We start from the raw sequence: 23,601 nt of genomic DNA, 5'->3' as shown, positions 1-23,601 counted from the left end.
TATTGTGCATTGCAGACACTGCTGCAGTGTGCAGTGGAGCCTTGCCTTGTTTCCATGTGCGAATCCCCTCACCTATACAGTACAAGAAGCTTGTTGAAAAAAAGTATAACTGCATTTTCATTCCAAAAACTTGCATGTTTCACGGGGTGACAGATGTCACAGTTTGAATGCAGAAGTGTACATTGCCTGCTTGTCAAACCTTTGTTTACAGCATTTCTGTGTTGTTAAAGGCAGCTGTTATTTAATACCTCGACAAACCAGCAGTATTAAAAGACGTTTTTAACTACTTGCGAGCAAGAAACACAAGGCACAAGCATGAAAACATATGCACGAAGTAGGGAGGTTGTTGAATGAAGCTTCCTCCATTATGGCAGGCACACAGGCATATAAGTAGAATGTGTGGGATATGGTAGACATTAAACAGTTTCCATAATGGTAATTTACAAGATAGTAAATTATTTGTCCCATACTTAATGAGAGTAATTATGTCAATGAAGCAAGAGAAGATAATGGGGTCAACAATTGGGAGGTCTTATTAAAGGGGAGGTGGCCGGCACAGTGGGGGGGGGGGGGGGGGGGAGGGGGAGGACTTATAACCAGAATTGTACAGCATTTTTACCGGGTCAATCTGAAACAGGTAAGTGACCTACATGTATACTGTATACTGCACACTATATACATGTTAACATACATATATTCACATACTGTTAATTTGCCTTACTTGCAATAGATTGCAAATCATCAATTTTGCTACCTGTAAGTTGGTCTGTGACACCATTTTTGTACTGTACAAATTAAAGACAACCTTATTTCTATTTTATCTGCAACTTTCTTTTTGTAGGGCTATCATGATACATCGTTTTGAACAATTACACGACCAAGCAATGGATATCGATATTTTTATTCATTTATCTGTCAGTTCTGTCCAAAATAAGCAACGAAGAGAGATGTACCGTCTTGTTAGTCACGCAACCCTCAAAGAGTGCACGTTATCTGTGTCATGTAAACAAGTCCGCCTCGATTCAAGGACAAGTTATTTCGCTCCGTTTTGGCCGAACGGAGTAGTTTATTTGAAAATACTTTTTTCTCTGCGGTGTTATCTTCTCCAATGTTAGTCTCGAAGTCTGCACGGGTTTTTTCTCTACCAATTCGAATTTTGTTCAGGTCTTCTTTTCGTTTGACTCGCTCTGGAAATGAAAATGGCGGGCTATTAGAAGTTCCACAGGGCAGGCAAGCATTCCCAGGCACTGTAAGTTGTGTTTTGAATTAGTTCTTTGAAGTATTACTAGAAGTAGGTGCTATAAATGTAGAAAAAGAATTAGAGTTATAGGCCAAGTCAATTTGAGAGGGACGTTCGTAAAAGTTAAACGAGATGAGATTTCGTGCATATCTTATGTAAGCTTGTTTTCTAATTCAAGAGGGCAAAATTAGACGTATTTCAGTTGTAAGTTGAGAATGACTTTAAGTCTCCAAAGACTTAAGGTCTCTTACTATGTTATGGCGAAACGAAAACAAATTTATTGTAAAGGATTGTTAAACTTAAAAGCAGAAGGTAGCTTTTGTGAAATGAAGGTAAAATGGTCTTTGTAGTCAGATATTTGTTGACAAATATGTAAAAAAAACTATAAAGCTTACAAGAAGCTGAAACTGACTAACTGTGGAGAAAGATGTGAGGACATGAATGATCAGTTCAAATACATGATCTTTCATATATTCACTACCATCCCCCCCCCTCCCTGGCCATCTACGGTTGTATAATTTACAGTTCACAACATGACCAATTCCCATTTGGCTTCATTTGATAATTCAGTTGGTATTGTAGAGGTCATGGGTTCTAAATCCTGTTTAAGCATGAATTTTTTTTTTTTTTTTAAAAATACTTTTTTTTCAGGATTTATCCTCATGGCTGCTTAAGTTGTGTATATAACTGCGATGATCATTCATGTCCTTAAAGTATATTTAAATTATTCAGATAAATTTGTATATTTTTTACCAGGTATGTTTGTTGTCAACTTGTGGTGTCCAATCACGTCAGGATTTACCACACTTTAAAGAGAGAGCTGGGAAAAAAGTATCAGGAGATGGTGACGAGACAGGGGGGAATGAGGTCTACCGCATGCCACATCCCATTTGGTAAGTGCTGAAATAAATTATCGCTAATTTAACCATGCATATTTTCTTGATTAAATTCAGAGCTTCAAATAAATGCCAATTTGTTCTGATATAAATGCTTGGTCTACAACAAAGGGTGGAGGAAAAATTCCTGGCATGTATTTGGTGCACTGAGTTATGAGGCATTTGTTAAACCCAATCTTGTGTTTTAAGTAAATAATATATAGATTTAGCCAAGCCTAAAAGCTGAGCTCCAGATTACAATAAGTAACCTGGCTTGAACCTGCAATCCAATTGAAAACCGGTACCTGGGCAGCGGTCAACTTGAAAAAAACAAAGTGTTTTGACAGGGTCGATTGACCATAACATGGATGTCCAATTGCAATACTAAAGATATACACTGTAAACCAAGGTTGCATGTCTTGGTCAACCTTTTAGCTGGAGTATGGCCACCATGTTACGTGACTTTGCTGTTGTTGTTGTTGTCGTGCATATGCACCTACGAGCAGTAACACTAGCCATGATGACTACGAGAAAAGCAATTCATTTGGGTTCTTTTGAGTATGGTGCTCCCTGCTTAGCAGCCCTTCAGGCCGCTGGAGCTCTGCTATTATATATTGACTGATCTGTATGCCATTTACCGGTAAAAGTTGATGCAACAGTGCTCAATTGGTCCATGTGTAATCACTCTGGGTATCATTGGAGAGATCGTTTTCTGCTGCTGAGTGAGAACTTGAGTATAGGTGATGCTAATTTTGGTCGAAGGTGATGATGTTAGAAGTGGAACAAAGCTAACGCCAGTCACGGGCGGATACGGGTGGCACACTGGCGTCAGCGGGTTAAAAAATATTATGCCTGAGCCTGAGCCTGAGCAGAATGATACACTGTATTATTTTGTAAACTGATCTGACTTGAATTTAATATGAACATCAGATTATCTGTCAGTCATGTGTGAAACAAGACTAATGTCAAGAAGAACTGACTTTATGGCATTTTACAAGAAAAGAATAGAAGTGTTCAAAATGAACATACAAATTTGTATGTTCATTTTGAACTCTTCTACATGTATTCTTTTTTGTTATAATTATAATAAATATTTAACATTTATTAATTTATTAAATAAATATTATTTCTTAAATATTTGGGATTGTAAATATTTAATATTTGTTATTAATAATAAAATTCTCATAATACATATAATTTTATCCATTACTGATTGTTTTCTTTTAGGTCAGAACGGGATGTCAACAGTGTTGAGATTACCCATCATGAAAAGAAAACAAAGATTGACAAGGTAAATTTACACATCTTCATAAGATACACAATATGGTTTGTAAAATTAATTCCCAAACATCCTATATATTAACCTAGTTCGTACATGTAGATGAGCTCAATATGGTGAGTTAGTTGGGCTAGATTGTAGACAGACTGAAACAGTTTCATTAGTAGAGCTTTCTCTCTACCTTGTAGTGTACATGTAATGCCAGTAGGAATTGTGATTTGCCTGATGATCAAGTGTTTAGGCCTCTGGATGGGGAAATGTGCATTTGATCCAGTTGTTAACAGGGCTGTCCTTTTGGTACAATATTATAATTAAGAAATAGAAAACATGTACCGTGTTTCTATCTAGTTATAGAAACATGAGTGGAAGATTGGGAGAACGAGAAGGGCTGTGGGAACACGAGCCGCAGGCGAGTGTTTCCACAGCTTTTTCAAGTTCTCTCAAACTTTCACGAGTGTTTCTATAACTTGATAGAAACACAGAGAATGTGTTTTCTATTTCTTTTAGAAAACACCGCGACCAAAAAAAGGAAAACAACTTGTTAACTTTGATTATCAAAATGTAAATTTTCTTTCCTCGCACCATCATTACCTCAACAGCTCGTGCTAGTTCTGTGTTTCTATCGAGTTATAGAAACACAATTTTTAACCAATCAGTGCGTGTATTTTCTTAGGGCTGTTTTCTAACATGCTCTAAAAAATGGCAAACTCTGTTTCTCCAGCTAATGAGAACTTCTACAGATGATGAATTATGAAAGGACACCTGACCATTTTGGAATCTGTCTTCAGTGATGTCATAAGTGTGGTGGACATGTACAGTTGATATTTAAAATTTAGAGTGACTTTAAATTAAAACTGTTAACTTAGTAAATCTTAGCTCCAAGGAAATACAAAAAAGCTATTTACTGGGTAAAGATGAAAAATGTTGACCTGTCAGTTTCAAGTTTGTGTCAGTTTAAAAGAAAGTGCCATTGATAGTACAGTGGAAGTCCGTTAATACAACCACCTTAAGGCCATGGAAAATTGATCGCGTTAACGGGGTGATCATATCAAAGGGGTTCTTTAAATAGGAAAATGACTGACAGCTTTTTTTCGGGCCAGAATAAAGTGGCCGTAATAACGAGGTGGTCGTATTAACGGGGTGGTCGCAAGGCGGGGTTCCACTGTACTACTATGTTTGAAAATCAGTTTCATGGCAAAATCCGTGATTTTGCCAATAAAGACTGCTAGTGGCTCTGAATTTTGAGGTCAGCCCATCAATAGTTATCTTAATTAAATTAAATTAAAATAAACTAAAAACCAAATGACTAAAATATGTGACCCCATCATCTGATTGTTGATTTTGATTTTAGCTTGCCTATGGCTGTGTGCAAACTTTAAGGGTGGGATTTGATATTGTTTCCTTGTACAAAGTTGGAAAGATGACTGAAAACAAATGGTTGAAGTAAGCAAATTTTTGGTCTTATTTGTTAGAAAGTTACTCAAATTAAAGTTAATTGACCAGTTGGTACTTTAATTTGGAACTTTTAGAGTTCTGGGGTCTCTATGTAGTTCAGGCAAGTTATGGTTAAGTTCATTATTTATGAACTAGAATGATACATACCAGAAGAAATCACCATGTCAGGTCTTTTGCCCTTAAGTCTTTGTACCTCATTGGCCCAGATGTCAGTTACAACTCATATTGTAAAATACACTATGCTAGCTGACAATGTGTGCACAATTATCTTTTTATGTTGTGTCTCATGCAAGCTGAATATTTTACCTATAACATTATCCTCTTGCATGAATGGGGTGCAACACTTGCAGAGACCGAGAGGTGGAGAGCCATTAAATATAATAATAAGCTATTTAGCTGCAGCTTAGTCCTTCCAATGCGTTGCTAATAGCATTTGGTATAATACACATTGCGTTTGGATAAACAATATCCATATATCCTCCATGCAGAATGTTTTTTGGTCTGAAGACACTTGCCCATCTCAAAATTCATTTTGTTTAAACTTCCCTTTAAAGTTTTTGGCTTTATTGAGACTTCCCACACCTTCTGTCCGGTACTGTAAGGTTGTGAATTTGCCATTTCTCAATTTAGTCGCATCATCATGTTGGAAACAGTCGCTGGGGTCCCAGGTATGATAGCAGCAATGGCACGACATTTTCACTCGCTCAGGAAACTTACAAGGGACCATGGATGGATTCACACCCTGTTAGGTATTGTTTTATTATTATTTTTTTTGAATAATTTGAAGCTTTATATATAAAAAAAATAGCTTTATTTGAGTGTCAAATGTATTTAATTAGTACTGTTGTGCTAATTGGGAACACTGTAAAAGAAATATTAGACAAATAATGCAAATAGAACATATTAAACTATTAAGAATCCCAACTGGTAGGAGGCTGACTAGTTGGCTATTTACATAATGAGGTTGAAGAGTTGAAATCGAGAATACTGAGAACAAATCCAGATAGTGGTAGGATAGAGGGTTTGAACCAGGGACCTCCAGTTTTCAAATCCAGCACTCTTAATCACTTGCCCTCCTCTCTGGCCCATTATTTCACATAATATATGACTGAAAATATTCATTTTAATTATTGCACCATTTGAACAACAAACACATTAAAGAGGAGGCTGAGAATGAAAGAATGCACTTGATGACAGCCTTGGAACTAAAGAAACCTGGAATTCTATTCAGAGGGATTATACTTCTTGCACAAGGTGAGGTCTTTAGTATTGTCTTTTTACAAGAATAAATCATGCATTGGTGACAGTCGCAATTTACATCTTATAATAGCATTCCAGATGATGTGCCCAAAGTGCTTTAGAAATATCAAAAGGTAATATACATGTTTTTTTGAATAGCTGACAACAGAGTGGCTTAGAATACACAGTTCAGCTGGTTCTTACTTGTTGTTTTCTTCTTTCTCTTTGTATCACGTCGCAAAACGTATAATTTGCTGGTAACTGTTTATGGAATATATTATGTAGAACTCCCCTTTGTCTTGAGTATGTGATGATATGAACCACAGGGGACCCGAACACTATATCAGCAGTGAAAATAAATGTACCATCATTTACCTGACTCTGTTCCTGTGTCTTTTGGAGTCGAGTTTAGAAGGGATTTGAATGAAGCGAAGGCAGTTTACATTTCTGAATATTATCTCATCTGCCGCTTTGTAATTATGATGCTCCGATTACGAGCTAACCATGATTAGCAAAGCCATACAGTACTTTCCACATAAGCTGTGCAGAATAGTGGGAAAATACAAGTTAAATTTTGTTGTTAGGTTGATTCCTTTATCTTTTTCTCTATTTTCAGGTGTCTTCGTAAACCTTTTCTTTATAGCTTACATTCTCAGCCCACGGTTTTGCCACAGATTTGTAGGATATCTGGAGGAAGAGGCTGTCAAGACTTATACTTACTGTTTGAAGGTAATTAATATCATTCATGAACTAAGCAACTCGAGATCAATGCATCTGTACAGTGAAAAATCACTAGACAAGTGCAAAATATATAGACTGAGAATAATACATGGACACGCTTATATATGGAATTTCTCTTCAAGTGTTCAGCTTCATATCTCACATGTAAGTGCGGCGAACAAGCGAGATGTAAAGTTGAACTCTATGTCTACAGGCAATGATGTATTATTTATTATGTAAATATACCAATAACGAAGTTTTTGACAATTTTCCGAAGATATTCCAAAAGTTGTTGGAAAGCCGCGCGAACGTTTCCGAACATTTTACGAACATGTCTGAAGATAACCGAAGATTCCGATGAAGATCCGAAGATGTTTCGATCATACACCAACGAATTTAAGTACAGCTAAAGGGTCAAACATGATTTCAAACATAACGTCATCGATGTCATCACAGTGAAATATTTATCGTAATTTTAAACGTCCAATTATGGCTTTTCTCACGGCTGGAAATCCTTTTGAAAAAACTCGCGCTTTAGATAATAAAAACAAATAATATATCTCCGAGCATAAAAAAAACAGTTGATTTCTTGAACCGTAGCAAAACAGACCTTTTGGTTTTCGTAAAGCGGCAATTAATTGACCTGGTTTTGAATACGATATGGACTACGGTTGGTTGGTCGGTCAGCTAAGGAATGGATCCAAAACCGATGATCCAGGGAAACCTTGTCTGTCAACTGACCTGACTATAGCACCAGTGAGCTAGTAGCTGCAGCTGATGAAGTCTGGGACTTACCCGTACCCAGATCTCCGCCACTATCCACTTTGGAACGAGGCAAAATCTATAGCTGGTTTTGACATGACGTCATTAAAATTCAAACTACAAAACTTTCGACCTTCCTGAGATTTTACTTTAATGAGGTATAAGAGCAGCTGAAAACTAATATTCATACAAATTTTCGCTCCGAATGGGTTCTTGGTTTTGTGATTCACTACGCTTGAATTTCTAAGCTTTTGCGTGACTTGGCATTTACATAACGGCCTAGAGAGCTGTCATGATGGTTAAAAAAGTGACTTATTTCGGGGAATTTGGCCATCTGAACAGTTTATGTCTTAGAAAAAGTATTATTTTAATGTTTTAGCGTTCCTCGAGGGATAAATTCACGCTTTTGTAGCAAAACTCAGTGACAGATGTTTCTGTTGGTTTCCGGCCGCCGTGTTGGTGCCCATACGGATGGGCGTCTCCAAACAAATCTCTATAAATTTGAGTGAAAAATTTCTCCGCATATCTCGCATGAGAAAAATTGCTGTGACCAGAATCTTGGCGAGAGTCTTTGCATATCTACCTTCTTTCATTTCCCAGATTCTGGACTATATCTGTTGCACGGTTTTGATTGTTATTTTGATCTATTTTGAATTGCGTGACACTGGAAACCAGCAATTGATCGCTCGTACGTAGGGTCAAGGAAGCTATCAACACAAGATTTCACCAACAAACAGGAGAATGGTACAACAGCGGACGCTCAGCTGAGGGAACAACTTCTCGCCTCAAGGGAGGATCGAAATTCACCAATCACAGCCCACCTTCGAGGTATAATAATCGGTACTGCGTAATCTGCCGATCTCATCACCGGGGAATGAGATAAATCGGTTGTTTATCAATATTGAAAAGAGAATTGTGCTTTGAATGAGACTAAATGTTTTCTCTTTCATTTCTGCATCCGCTATCGTACTATCTTCTCTTAATTTCCTCTTTCTATTCCTCAATCAAAGTTGAGACTCAAAAGGGTCACCGTGGAAAATCTTCTTCTCGATTGTGTCACGTAATTTCGATAACCGTTTTAGCTGTCACGCATTCTTGTGTCTTGTCTGAGTAAAACTCATTTGCTTGGAAGAAGATGTAAAGACTGATGTGGTTTGTGACTTGTCAGTGTGAACGCTGACAGTTACAAGTCTCATAAATGGTTTTTCATGTGTGGAAATGTGGTTCACTGTACTGTGTACTATCCTATATGTGAAGTTTGTGTTTTTTCCACACGCCATGCAATCTGAGGATTTACAACAAACGAGGTTGGTTTTGAACACTTTTAATACGTAAAGCCCCTTGAAATAACAAGTGTCACATATTTACTTAATAACCTTCACCGGTTCTTTTTTTGTTTTAAAAAGGAATAAGAAATGTTTATCTAAGTGACTAAAAACGACCAAAAATATGCAATACAAATTTTCTTTATAAAACTAGCTTATGCGAACTAAACAGTTTATGTACGAACAAGTTGCATGGGCATCAAACTCGTTCCGGGCTCCTGACGGTACGGGTCGCTGTTTCACTTCAGTAGTGCCAGGCCTAGGGCAGTGCAAACGGTCATCAAGAACACGCTGAAGGAAACAGGTGAGCCTGCGTTGCACAGGTCAGTGTCACAGCAGCCCACAGCACAATCATCCACTTGGCATTTGGCATTCTCGGCCAGTTTACACAAAGTATCATTGGTGCAGGAGTTGACCACTGCTTTAGCATCGCCACTTTTGGCCCAGGCTCTCATGCACATATTCATTCCAGATGGACAGGTCGTTTCTTTGCTGCTGTCTTTTTGCAGTTCTTCCTTTGAGCAGTCGGCCTCGCTGCCAATGCAAATGTAGCACTTGAGGGCAGAAACTGAAATGAAATTTGAGAGAGAATGAGACATTTGCAAGAAACCCTTCATGCCCTTGATAAATGAGGTCGCAAAATTTCACGTGTCATCTTTGTGGTGGTTTTGAGTAAAAAACCAAGATGGTAAAGTTTTTGAAGGACTAAGTCTCCTTCAGTTATATATGACTAGCTGTAATTAAAGGTATGCTAATAAGAATACGCAGCAATAGCTTTGCCAGTGGGAAAGGATGACATGGTCTTTCTTTGATGCATCATCGACAAATATAAGACGACTGGATACGCAATAAAGAGTTTGACACCACCAAACACAGCCAGCTTTTACATATACTTAGCTGATTAACTGACACCTTCGGGTGTCTTTGAGATGAACAAATGAAGGAAAAAGAAGAAACGAAATCTACGGTGGAAAAATGCTCACGAGCTATATTCCATAAGGATTCGAACTCTTCGATAAATTTCGTTGCTTTCTTCTTGGTAGACTTTTTGTTCAGTACTATCTCTTCTGCTGTGCTATACTTGCATAATAATTCTGATGATAACTTAAGGCGTTATTTTGGCCTTGTAAAATTACTTTAAAATTGAAGCAAACCTGAAAATAATAGTGTACTAAGACAGAAAAACACTGAAGAGACAATAAACCATAAAGGAACAAGGATGGCTAAGGATGGAGAAGATTGACACGGATTACAAACGACGAACTTGAAATATTTAAGCTAAACTTTTCAAGATGTGCAAACCGTGACGAAGCTCCAATAAGTTTTGTTTATTCTTGATTGCACTGTTACCATGTGATTGCTGTTAGCTATATCTAAGCGTGAACACGGCACCCTATTGGGTATCAAATATCGTATGATTTCGTCCTGTGAAGTTTGCCAGACCGCAACACGGACTTTCTCGTCCAAAGTCCAACACTTTTGGTGTCATTTTATCTAGATGTCAAAGTCAAAATTTCCGTGACATTCCTCCCCTTATAATGCGATTTTCGTCAATTATTCAAATGTATTGAGGTTGCATATGGTAGAGTGCAAACATGCGTAATATATTTAGATTGTTCAGAAGAGCTGTTGAAAACGAAGGAAAATAATCAAATACAAGTTTTCTTTTTTTCCGTTTTCATGCATGTTGCTTTAGCCGGAATGGAAGTTGCCAGCCTCTTAAAATCCTTTTTGCAAAGACCTGATTTTCACTCACGGTGAACTTGGGCGGTGCGGAGATGTCTCGTTCTACTCGTGTACAGACCATGAGCCGACGTCACAGTTGATGGCTAATCGGAATTATTGGGCGTTCTGTATTAAGAGCAATGCGGAAAAGAATGTACCAGAAGAAAGATTTCAAGGGTAACTTACGGAAAAAATGAAAAAGAAAACGTTCACAACTGTTTCATTTTAAAACAGGCGTACATACGTTGGTTAAATCGAGAACTGATTTCTGCTAGCATTTTGTCGGGGCACTAGCGATGTGATTGTGATTATAGTGAACACATATTGGTTCATATGTTTATTCACAAGCTTTCGACCGTTGTTGATGCAACCTCCGAGTTTACAGAAAACGATCATTGCTTGTTCAGTCGGACAAGATAACAGTAAGTCTTGCACCCATTGGCAAATGGCAAGATCTAAGGTCAAGACACAAATCTACCGATTTTACAAGTCATTCCAAAGACTTTCACTAATAATTTGCCAGATGCACATCGAAGCGCAAAGCGCTGCAGCCACACAACATATCAAACGCACACCCTAACCTACGATTCCATACTCCTAGTAACTTACTAACTTAAAAACTTGACGCTAATGAATCTTTAAGGGCAATTAGTGTAAACACCGGTGCGATAATATATGGATTTGTTACGTTTTGTTACGTTTTATTCAGAAAGACACCCAAATGACATTGTCATTACAGTAGGTTATGCAGTTGCATAAAATACAACCTGACATTTCTTTTCAACAACGCTTATTTTTTAAACAAACCGCCTAAAACGAAAACAGACAATGTGGATCAAATCCAGGGCTTGAAGCATTTCGCTCCAGCCTTGGCGGCAGCTTGATATCAAAACCGATGCTCTGTCAATTGAATCTAGCGCCCGGTAATAGAACCTACGTTTGTTCTTGTAATAAATCCTATAAAACGTTGTTACTGGAAGAGCCGTGTGAAAGATTTGCCTGAAAGTGATCAGGTAGCTTTCCTTAACAACCATGCGATCCAAATCACGAAACTCTCTCATCCCACGAACTGTTGCTGTACTCCTACTTTGAGGTTCGGACTATGATAAAGCAACAATTTGAACTTACCAGTCGCAAGAACTGCCGAGAAAAAGAAAATGGTCTGCAAAAATCCCTTCATTTTGCTTGCTTCTCAATCTCTTGTTCTACTTTGTCCGTGCAAACTTCAGCAAACCAGCGCCCAGAGGAACACGATCTTAAAACGGGCGTATATATCATGAGCTTTAACCAATAAGATTGCAGATGTAAATATAGATAACCAATCAGGAGATTCCATCGTCACAAGCAGGAAATTTATATCTTAGAAGGAATTTGGCATTAACTGATCAATCGCGGAAGCATAACTGAACCGTTACCTAAATAAAGGAAGCTGGTTTAACCGTTTTCAATAGATCACGAAATTCTGCTTTGTTCTATTGTATGGCGTCGTCTCCCCGCCATTTGTTATTATTATTATTATTTTTTTATTTTTTTTATTTAGACAAATCACGTCTAAGAGCTGTACAAGCTCGTTCAAAATACGTACGTGTTTTCCTAAAATACAAAGATTTACGTAATTTACAAGTTATGAAATGTAAAACATTAAAAATTTACTATCATCTGATTCACACCAATTAACTATTAACTAAACGTCAGCACTAAGAATTAAATATATACAGTGAAATTTTAAATCCTAGCAAAATAACGGTGGAATAAAATGAGCAAAAAATTAAAAGTCTAATGTTCTTAGTTTACCCTAAAAATGGACAACTTTGATGGCCTGTTCCACATTTGAAGGCAGACTGTTCCAGAGCTTCGTACTGATGTAAGTAAATGAGTTCTTCATAAAGTTAAGGTTAAATTTAGACGCACATAAATTAACGCCATTACCTCTAAGATTATATCGCGTTTCTCTGACGCTAAAAAGTCCTTGATGTACTTAGGACCGTTGTCATTAAGACACTTCTATAACAGGATAAGAGATTGCTGTTTTCTCCTGTGTTCTAGCGTTTCCATGTTAATAATACGGAACAGATCCTCGTATAAAATAGATTTGCAGTAACGACCAGTAAACCAGCAGGGACCTAAGAATGTAATAATTAGCATCTTCCATTCACTTGTACTCTCCCCCGGGGACTACAGTATTTTAAATGTGGCAAGATAAAAGATTTATAAAGCCTTAACATTACATTGCTAGGCACAAAACGCCTAATTCGTCTGAGAGCGCCACTTTCGGCGTGTACTTTGTGAAGCTGTTTAGAAATGTGTTCTTTAAAGGACAGCATGCTATCCAGTTCAACTCCAAGAACTTTAATAGTTGGCAGTGTCTCAATGACAGAACTTTTTATGGCTAGGTCATAGTTGTACTTGCAGGGTCCAGTTAGCAATGCTTGCGTCTTTGTGTTGTTAATCAGCAACTGATTCACTTGTAACCACGACGACAATGAATCGCCCAAGAACATCGTTCACCACAAATTCAAGAATCGTGGGCGAGACATCAGAGACATACACAGTTGTATCGTCAGCGTGTAACCTCAAGGATAAATCCGGTACCGTGTAATTTAAGTCATTGGAGAGGTTAAGAGGCCCTGCGCCTAAGAAACGACCGATGATTTCCGGCCAAAAAATAAAATCGGTCGATTTTTATCTCCCAAGCGGAGGTTACCGAATACTATTTAAAAATGAATTTCTTTTGTTTCAGTTTCGCTTCAAACCAAAAATATCGAGCCGCAAACTTTTTCCCTCTGGTAGCAGCAAAATCAGGCCGAAAATAAGCCCCCGCAAAAATCTGCTCAGAAATTACTATTGCAAAGCAAAATAATGAGAAAACTACACAGTGTTGAAGAAAATGGCCTTTTAATGCAATATTATTCGATAAACATCAAAAAACTGCCGAAGCGATTAAAAAATAAAGTTTCAAATATTGCATACTAAATTAGATGGAGCGTTGGAGCTGATTTTAAAATAATTATTTCTCAAAAGTTCAACGCTTTTGAAAGCAATCACAGTGATGAATCAGACATTGGAGGGATGTACATCACGTTTCTGGAAAAACATTTTTCGGCCAAAGTATATTGACCTTGTACAAAGCGTTCAAAGTTACCGTGTTTACCGTTGTCCTGCTACTTCGGCGAAACACTTCTCTTTTGCCAATACGGCCGTGGATAGCGTGTTAAACGCCACTTTAAACCTTGCTAGGCATTCAAAGACCATCCTAAGTAGAAGGACGTAGAATTAAAAGAGAAAGGAAGATGAAAAATACGCAGAAAAAGAAAATAACTCGAAATTACCATCTGCTAACGAAAGTTGAATCTGGAAAATGTCGTGGCGTGACAGCGGCCATTGACGTCATTTGTATAAATAGCGGCGGAATCCAAACGAATGTACAAATAGGAAAACAATTTTTCACGGCCAGAAAACGTTTAGTGGAACATTGTTATGTTATTTTTCACAAATGATGGTCACTCAAAAAGAAAAACTTCCCCAACCGCCACACCGTTTTGGCCGCAGCGTGATCTGAGTTATGGGGTCACGACTGGATCCCCAGCCGCTGACCGCCCGAAGGACATTGCAGACTCGTTTTCCCACGCTCTTGCGACTTGACGTGACAAATGACGTCAATGGCCGCTGTCACGCGACGACATTTTCCAGATTCAACTTTCATTAGCAGATGGTAATTTCGAGTTATTTTCTTTTTCTGCGTATTTTTCATCTTCCTTTCTCTTTCAATTCTACATCCTTCTACTCAGGATGGTCTTTGAATGCCTAGCAAGGTTTAAAGTGGCGTTAAACACGCTATCCACGGCCGTATTGGCAAAAGAGAAGTGTTTCGCCGAAGTAGCAGGACAACGGTAAACACGGTAACTTTGAACGCTTTGTACAAGGTCAATATACTTTGGCCGAAAAATGTTTCTCCAGAAACGTGATGTGTGTCCCTCCAATGTCTAATTCATCACTGTGATTGCTTTCAAAAGCGTTGAACTTTTGAGAAATAATTATTTTAAAATCAGCTCCAACGCTCCATCTAATTTAGTATGCAATATTGGAAACTTTATTTTTTAATCGCTTCGGCAGTTTTTTGATGTTTATTGAATGATATTGCATTAAAAGGCCTTTTTCTTCAACACTGTGTAGTTTTCTCATTATTTTGCTTTGCGATAGTAATTTCTGAGCAGTTTTTTGCGGGGGCTTATTTTCGCCCTGATTTTGCTGCTATCAGACGGAAAAAGTTTGCGGCTCAGTGTTTTTGGTTTGAAGCGAAACTGAAACAAAAGAAATTCATTTTTAAATAGTATTCGGTAACCTCTACTTGGGAGGTAAAAATCGGCCGATTTTATTTTTTGGCCGGAAATCATCGGTCGTTTCTTAGGCGCAGGGCCTCTTAAGCATGACGTTAACGGAAGGCGGCAAACGGCAAAGTATGGCAAGCCGTTTGTAGCAAAATTAAATCCTTGCAATATATGTTTAATCCTTTAAATAACGGTTTTATTTAAAGATACAAAAAGGCATTCAATCCAATGTAAATAAAACTTTTGGTTCAATTCAATCTTTAAATTTTCACGATTCAATCCAATACCTGGAATATTGATTCAATCCAATACCTAAAATATTGATTCAATCCAATACCTAAAATATTGATTCAATCCAATGCCTCAAATATTGATGCAATCTTCCTGGGCCGAGCGCGGCCAACAGGAACGAGAGTAACTGAGCACTAGAGAGCACTGAAAACATGGCGGGCGTTTAGAAGTTGAGTTTCCTAAGTTTCTTGCAGACATCTTGGATTCAATCCAATACCTAAAATATTGATTCAATCCAATACCTAAAATATTGATTCAATCCAATACCTAAAATATTGATTCAATCCAATACCTAAAATATTGATTCAATCCAATACCTAAAATATTGATTCAATCCAATACCTGGAATATTGATTCAATCCAATACCTGGAATATTGATGCAATCCAATACCTGAAATATTGATTCAATCCAATACCTAAAATATTGATTCAATCCAATGCCTCAAATATTGATGCAATCTTCCTGGGCCGAGCGCGGCCAACAGGAACGAGAGTAACTGAGCACTAGAGAGCACTGAAAACATGGCGGGCGTTTAGAAGTTGAGTTTCCTAAGTTTCTTGCAGACATCTTGGATAAAACGGAAATAATTTTTGAGAATTTTGACTCAGAAGTTGGAATCGTGGAAGACCATTTCTTAAAATTCCTGTTGAGGTGTTCGAGGAACTTTGAGGACTAGGATTCATCTGGACAACGATAACAAAGATGATTGGAGTTTGGAGATGGACAATTCACAGAAGATTGACAGTGTATGGCTGAGAAGATATGAGGGGTTTCAACAGCTTACCTGATAAGGAACCGAAATCATTCAAGAGTATGGATATAATTTCATTGCAGGTTTCTTTAAGTCCATTGGGTTACGGGTTCAACGGAGAAGAATAAGAGAAAGGTTAGCAAAATTAGATCCCCAAAATACTGTCTTGAGATGGGGTGCGTAAATTCGCTTTGGCATCTGGATGGACATCACTCTCTGATCCGATGGAAAATACTAATTCGGCTGTATAGACGGATTTTCTCGGAGAATAATGTTTTGAAATGTAGTGCCAACAATAAAGCAGAAACAGTTCTTGAATTGTTTCTGGATGCCGTTAAGAGAGACGGAGAATTTTGGCCTTCGAGAGTACGAGTAGATCATAGTGTTGAAAACGTTGGTGTGTGCGATACAATGGAGCAGGTTAGAAGAGAGGAGAGGGGCAGCTTCACTGCAGGGCCATCAACACAACCAACGAATTGAAAGATTGTGGGGGGATGTTTCCGTTGTGCTTCCCACTTGTACTTTTACACTTTTTGTAGTATGGAATTGTCAGGCATCCTGGACACTGATAATTCAGTGCATCTTTCCACCTTACACTTAGTTTTTCAACCAAGGATAAACCTTGCTTTTTGCCATCTCACTGAAGCTTTTAACCACCAAAATGTAAGAACAGAAAAAAAACTGGTTGCCATACCAAATGTGGCTTAATCATATGATGCAGCCTGAAAACCCCCTTTCAAATGGAAAGTCATATGATTTTGAATACTATGGTGATGATCCTGATGGTCCAACTCCATTGGACAGTGATAACAATGTTCTAGTTGAAGAAATTGACCTGGGACAACATGATTCAGTGCAGTCATTTGTATTGGAAAGGCTAGATCCCTTAAGATAATCAAGTCAAATGGGAGTAGACATCTTCCAAGAGGCTCTAGAACTAGTGACAGTTAAACTTGGGCAACTGACAATTGCATAATACTACATGTGTGTGGGCTGGGTAAAGGAGATTATGGCCCTTAAAGTATTTTTGCAACTCAATTTACAACAGAAAATCTCACCCTGTATCAAGTAAATTATTTTCTCATCTTCCTTTTCATTGATATACAAAACTCAGAAACTGCTTGAATTACAGAATGCCTAACCGTTCTAGCAACACAACTAAACTGAAGAGAAATCAGGGCATTTGATAACTGCCATGTGCACTACTCTGCCTTGTAGATTTTTCAGGTGCTTATCAAAACAGATGTTAAAATGATAAGTTAATAATGATGGTGAATTTTAAGCTCGGTAATGAAATGTGAAGGTGAATTAATCAACATGACACGAGCGTGGGACAAAGAAAAATTCTGAGTCCCCGACAGGAATCGAACCCATGACCTCCCAAACACCGGGCGGGCGCTCTATCCACTGAGCTGCGAGAACTCATGGAGAGCGAGGTCATTTAACTGAGTTAAAATGTTGCAAGGTTAATTTGTTATCTTATTTTCAAAAGTACCCAGGACACAAGACTAACCTCTTGGTGCACTGGCGTAATGGCTACTAACAGGACTCATGTCACTAGCCAAAACTAACTTTGCACCAGCCAGCCTTTTTCATACACAGCTTCACTGACTTTTTTATAAGAGTGGTCAATCTTGGACATTTCTTGTTGCATCTAAAATGTTAATAATAATCACTAAGAAAATTTCACTCCCACAAACACGAATCCTGCTTTTCTTGAATATGCTTATGTTCAATCTCTGATGTACTTTTATCAGTGTTACCACTTTCTTTTATCTCCCTTTAATAGTTAAATATTTATCATATGCTTATTAAGGCAATTATTTCCATGAAATCCACTCATAGTTTCCCTGTTTTCATTAGTTTCTATTCTCTTCAGTTTTACTTTGTCAGGATAATTCTCAATTTTGTTTTCATCCAGTAGACCAATACTCCATTCCATCACGATTGTCACAATGGCTAGTGAAAGTGCAAAATCTACTATTCAAAACTGAAATGTTTGGCTAGTTGGCAGTAGTGTTAGCCTTGAGCCCTGGGTACCCGATAATATTCACAACAAATTGGTGCCATGTTTGTCATAGAATATCAAGAAAAACATCGTTTTTAGGAAAGAAGTACCACATGTGGGTTAAATAATGCAAAACATGAGACAACAACATTGAAAAACTTAAAACACATTCCAATGTTCAATGATTGCTGTCTTGTGAAATGTAAAGGTTCTTATTTCAAAAATAACTTAAAGCCAGGTTTACACAAGCAGTTTTTGTGAGAAACATGTTTGACTGTGCACACGGCACAGCAAAAATTTTGTTTACATTTCAAAGTTTGGTGTGCCAGTAATGATTGGACAGCAGAAATATGCACAATACCAAAGACCAATGTGGTAGCAAAATTTGCCACAGTTTATGTTATTTGCCACAAAAAGCTAGCACACACAGTTTTTAATAAACAAATATGTTTGTCACATAAAAAGTGGTTAACTTACATCTACAAAAGCGGCAGTAATGGAATCTAAATTTTCCGTGTCCCTTGTGTCTCGGTTGTAGCAATGTCTCATTTACCTAAGCAGACTAATGGTTTGATCAAGAACTTCGGCGTGCACTTCTGCAACTTCTGAGTCAAAATTCTCAAAAATTATTTCCGTTTTATCCAAGATATCTGCAAGAAACTTAGGAAACTCAACTTCTAAATCTAGTTCTCCTTCGCCCGCCATGTTTTCAGTGCTCTCTAGTGCTCAGTTACTCTCGTTCCTTTTGGCCGCGCTCGGCCCAGGAAGATTGCATCAATATTTGAGGCATTGGATTGAATCAATATTTCAGGTATTGGATTGCATCAATATTCGAGGTATTGGATTGAATCAATATTCCAGGTATTGGATTGAATCAATATTTTAGGTATTGGATTGAATCAATATTTTAGGTATTGGATTGAATCAATATTTTAGGTATTGGATTGAATCAATATTTTAGGTATTGGATTGAATCAATATTTTAGGTATTGGATTGAATCAATATTTTAGGTATTGGATTGAATCAATATTTTAGGTATTGGATTGAATCAATATTTTAGGTATTGGATTGAATCAATATTTTAGGTATTGGATTGAATCAATATTTTAGGTATTGGATTGAATCAATATTTTAGGTATTGGATTGAATCAATATTTTAGGTATTGGATTGAATCAATATTTTAGGTATTGGATTGAATCAATATTTTAGGTATTGGATTGAATCGTGAAAATTAAAAGATTGAATTGAACCAAAATTTTTATTTACCATTGGATTGAATGCCTTTTTCTATCTTTAAATAAAACCGTTATTTAAAGGATTAAACATATGTTGCAAGGATTAAATTTTGCTACAAACGGCTTGCCATAGCAAAGACAACTTCTGATTTTGAGTTCTTTTCTTCTAACCGTAAATAAAGCACACAAAAATGGAATAACGTCTCCTTCTATTCATTGCAAATACAAATAATTTCATTCTACTGTACACACAGCTGAAGAGAGACGGTAAAAGTTTCATTTTTGCCGTTTGCCGTTTGCCGTAAACGTCATGCTTAACCTCTCTATTAGTGAAGATGTTAAACAACAACGGCCCGAGGAGGGAACCAACCTTTACGTCTAAATAGTTTAATAGTTTAATTTCTTCTCGCCGTTTCTATCAAACAGTACCCCATGAAACAAGTTCGATCAAATTCTAATATTCCCCCGTACAGCGTTTTCACATTCAAACGTGCCGGTATGCATGTGTGCTTCAGGGCAGTATTTTTCTCGACTGCGTATTGGTTCATGTGCAGTCATCCGGGGTGCTACTGGACCGTTCTACTGACGATACAACTCTACATCATTTCTCTGATGTTTGTTAGTGCCATAGACGTATGGAACGCCAGAACTGTCTTATGATACTTTTTTTTTATTATATTGGGTGGTTATGTCATTATATTTAGTACTTATGTTATTATATTCGGTGATTAACTCATTATACTCGGTGCTTATGTCTTTATATGCGGTGCTGTCTTCATTATATTCGGTGCTTCCCTCGTTATATTCGGTGCTTTCTTCGTTATATTAGGTGCTTTTTTCATTATATTCGGTGCTGTCTTTATTATATTCAGTGCTTTCTTCGTTATATTCGGTTCTAACTTTGTTTGGTGTTTTCTTCATTATTACGGGTGCTAACACTATTATATTCGTTGCTCTCTTCCTTATATTCGATGCAAAGGCCATTATATTCGGTACTTCCTTGTTCGGTGATTACTTCATTATATCCGGTGCTTACTTCATGATATTCGGTGCTTTCTTCGATATGATCGTCACCAGTCTTCGCAAGGGGCCGTACAATTTGGAGGTAGTCTAGGGAAAGCCGGGAAAAACGGGTGTCACGAAAACTCAGACCCCTCGAAATTAAAAACTCAATTGTTATCACCTGAATTGCTCTATGGCCACGATGGGGCGAGATGTTTATCTTCTCCGGTTTATGTTGTCGCGTCGATCGAACGGTGAAAAACAAATATTTAACTTCTCAGGTTTATCGCTGTCGCGTCGGTCAAACAGTGAAGAACTAACAAGGTTTAGAACAGCAGCCGACACTGTTTTTCAAAACAGACCTTTTTTATGCAATCGCATGCAGCAAAAAAAATGTGTTGTTCTCTGAAACATACTCGTTTGATCGCAATCTGCTTTTTGACTTTATGTGCTTTGCGTGACTGTCGGCACGTAAAAAGTCAACACGTAAAAAGCAGGTGAAGGTCGAACCGATTGAACCGCCATGTCTGGTCTCGAAATGTGAGTGAACGAAAATTGAAAACTGGCGCGAAGTCCCTGCCGCGAGGCAGATTTAATTGCGTTCGACGAAGTGGAACGCAAACCTAATTTTGACCTGTGGCTTTTCAGAGTTGGTCTGCCTGTGCACGGTTCTAAGCTGAAAAAAACCACATTCCTGTAAGGACACCAAAATGGCCACCCCGCTTGATTTTTGCAGGGGCATGTCACGGCCAGTAAACTGGTACCGTTTAATGCTAAGACATGTGATAAGACATGTGGCGAACATGTGAGTATGTTAGCAGGCCAAGTGAGCTCGTCTTTCCGATGGATTTTTTTTTGATTTCTTTCCATTCAGTCGCCGTACGCCTCGCTATTACGTGCTCTCAGCGTTAGATTTTGGCGAATTTAAACGCTTCGACGGCAGCATTTATCGCAATCTGAGGGAATTGTCCTTGTTTATTAACACGACTTGGCTTTGGGATGATAACCGTGGGAACAGCTACATTTGGATTGCATTTGTTGATTAGTTCCAGTCGGGACAGATAGCTCAGTCTTTATCCGGTCGAAATTTTATTGTTTGGAATCGGTGGAAAAGTACTCTGAAGGTAAGATCCATAAGACTACTTAATTCATCAGGGGAAATACTCGAATTAGTCGCGAGACGAGCGCGCGACTGCAAATGCTAGCTTAGAATAATGTACGTAATTTAAATATTATATGAAACTTTAGAGACTACAGAAACTGGCAGCGTCACGCAACGTATCAACAAATCGTGACCTCTTCACTAGCATGGACTTTGACACTATGTATGTCTGACTGTAAAACCTCGGTTGCTGCTGAAAAATGTTGATTTTAGCAATGGACAAAGGTTGAAAGTCAGCTAGTGAAATCATTTATTTACGATGTATAATTATATATTAAAGTGAGAGCGTCGAACGCACTCTCATAATCTCTGATTACTACTAGTAATTAACTAATCCAGGCGGTGTGAAAAAAAAAAGAAAAGAAAAGAAATAGAAGTGTTTGGCTTGAAATTTACTGTTTCCTGTAAGAAATATTCACTATTCCCGTTATAAGTTGGAACGCAAACATGGCTATCTCTATGTACTCTTTTTTCCTTTTTTTTTTCTGAATTGTGTTCATTTCTGCGGGTTACGTGCCGACAGTCACGCAACGCACATAAAGTCAAAAAGCAGATTGCGATCAAACTAGTAAAAATGTTTTCCTTTTATATATCTCTGGGCTAAAAAAAGTACTTTATTTTGGCGAAGCTCCTCCCTACCCCATTGTAGAGAGTAACTTCCTCCCCCAGCAAACCCTTACAAAATGGGAGGGAGGCAGAAATGATGGAAATCTTTTGCTGTTTTCTGGGTGGAGCAGGAACATCCACGCGATCTTGGAAAAGTTTTGTGGAATATTTAAACATATATGTATTCGTAAAGCATTCGGACAATGGATGGTTTTCATTTGACGTCACAAGCGCAAAGATTTCTGATAGCTGCAGAAAAGATCGCGCCGGTCGCAAGAGAGTGGGCAAAGCAACCTGGTTGCGGCATATGTTACGAACTGAAGGTAGACACTTGCTCTTTGCTGAGTTAGAACGCCATCCTTGTTTTTTCTTAGCTTATTCTTTCGTATTTTTATCGAGCTTACTTAGCTCCTAGGCGCAACGTGATTAAATAAAGACTTGATTGATTGATTGATTGATTGATTGATTGATATTTGCACATCGCAAAAAAAAAAATTAAGCCAAAAGCAAAGCGAAAACAGAAGAAACCCACTTAACTATTCTGTTGTAACAAAAAAACCGTTTTGCACAATTGAGGAGTACAATCTAATGCGGATTCTTTACTAAAGAGTTGTACCATCAAAGAGGCCGATTTTAGACACTTTATTATAATATTAAAAAAATCCTGCTACAATAACAGCAGTATCCCACGTGCTTGCTCACCAACATTCATAGGCTTACAAAAAAAGAATACAAAAGCCATAATGAATGAAAAATTGAAAGCTAAAACAAAATGTTGCATGAACGGGCCACTGTTAAATCAGTGGTTACAAGCTAAACAGTTCATCTAAGAAACAAATAACATGGACATCAAACTCGGCTCAGGCTCCTCGCACACCGTTTTACTTCAGTAGTACCAGACCTAGGGCAGAGCAAACGGTCATCAGAAAAACGCTGAAGGAAACAGGCGAGCCCGCGTTACACAGGTCAGTGTCATAGCAGCTCACAGCACATCCCTTACTGCAGGCATCCTCAGCAGCTTTACACAATGCTTCGTTGCTACAGGTGTTGATCACTCTTGTGACATCGTCATTTTTACTCCAGGTTCTTATGCATTTATCTCTTCCGGATGGACAGGTCCTATGTGTGCTGTTGTCGGCTTTTAGTTTATCCTTTGCGCAGTCGTCCTCTGTGCCAGTGCAATCGTAGCACTTGAGGCCAGAAACTGAAATGAAAGATGAGAGAGAATGAGACACTTGCAAGAAACCCCACATGCCCTTGATAAATGAATTATAGAACTCCAAGTTTTGAGGTAGGAAAGGTTCATGGGTTATCTTTGCGGTGGTTTTGAGTCGAAAACCAAATGTCGGCAGAAGCCGTCAGCAAATGGTAAAGTAATGATTAGCGGCAATATAAGTATGCGAGTAAAAAATATGCAGCAATAGGTTTGCCGATAGGAAAGAATGAAGTGGTCTTTATTTAAAAACCACGCCTGCATGCATCTTCGACAAATATATTTGATTCAAAGATTTTGGCTTCATAGTGATTGGATACGCAATACCGTACATACATACAAACATACTTTGCTGAAAAGTATATGTTGACGATAGTTTTT

At 38.0% G+C, this 23,601-nt stretch overlaps 3 protein-coding genes across 3 annotated transcripts in view; 1 reads left to right on the top strand and 2 right to left on the bottom strand.

The window, feature by feature from the left end:
* The first annotated feature begins 597 nt into the window (after positions 1 to 597).
* LOC110068357 (uncharacterized) overlaps positions 598 to 23,601 on the top strand; it is a 50,932-nt gene continuing 27,928 nt past the window's right edge. Inside the window, exons 1-7 of the mRNA XM_089285354.1 lie at positions 598 to 1,249; positions 1,997 to 2,133; positions 3,343 to 3,406; positions 4,746 to 4,837; positions 5,480 to 5,598; positions 6,011 to 6,103; positions 6,705 to 6,817. Of these exons, the coding sequence (XP_089141480.1) occupies positions 1,109 to 1,249; positions 1,997 to 2,133; positions 3,343 to 3,406; positions 4,746 to 4,837; positions 5,480 to 5,598; positions 6,011 to 6,103; positions 6,705 to 6,817 (759 nt within the window). The 5' untranslated portion in view covers positions 598 to 1,108. The remainder of the gene's footprint in view (positions 1,250 to 1,996; positions 2,134 to 3,342; positions 3,407 to 4,745; positions 4,838 to 5,479; positions 5,599 to 6,010; positions 6,104 to 6,704; positions 6,818 to 23,601) is intronic.
* LOC149115929 (uncharacterized) lies at positions 8,879 to 11,888 on the bottom strand. The gene is made up of 2 exons (XM_089285358.1): positions 11,749 to 11,888; positions 8,879 to 9,463 (listed from the first exon to the last, which is right to left on the bottom strand). Exons 1-2 carry the CDS (start codon positions 11,798 to 11,800, stop codon positions 9,135 to 9,137), a joined length of 381 nt encoding a protein of 126 aa, XP_089141484.1. The 5' UTR covers positions 11,801 to 11,888; the 3' UTR covers positions 8,879 to 9,134.
* On the bottom strand, positions 22,634 to 23,260 carry LOC149115928 (uncharacterized). Its single transcript, XM_089285362.1, has one exon. It carries the CDS (start codon positions 23,258 to 23,260, stop codon positions 22,889 to 22,891), a length of 372 nt encoding a protein of 123 aa, XP_089141488.1. The 3' UTR covers positions 22,634 to 22,888.

Source organism: Orbicella faveolata, unplaced genomic scaffold (genome assembly GCF_042242905.1).
Source record: "Orbicella faveolata isolate gen_17 unplaced genomic scaffold, um_ofav_v1 contig_13, whole genome shotgun sequence".
Taxonomy (NCBI): Eukaryota; Metazoa; Cnidaria; class Anthozoa; order Scleractinia; family Merulinidae; genus Orbicella; species Orbicella faveolata.
The sequence above is the reverse complement of the archived record's forward strand: the minus strand, read 5'-3'. Positions and strand labels throughout refer to the sequence as shown.

Bases quoted from the DNA above. Each gene is read 5' to 3' on its own strand.
- LOC149115928 (XM_089285362.1), bottom strand. From the start codon at position 23,260: ATGTGGGGTTTCTTGCAAGTGTCTCATTCTCTCTCATCTTTCATTTCA.
- LOC149115929 (XM_089285358.1), bottom strand. From the start codon at position 11,800: ATGAAGGGATTTTTGCAGACCATTTTCTTTTTCTCGGCAGTTCTTGCG. The intron at 9,464-11,748 runs GTAAGTTCAAAT...ATTTCATTTCAG, and splicing joins CTCGGCAGTTCTTGCGACTG to TTTCTGCCCTCAAGTGCTAC.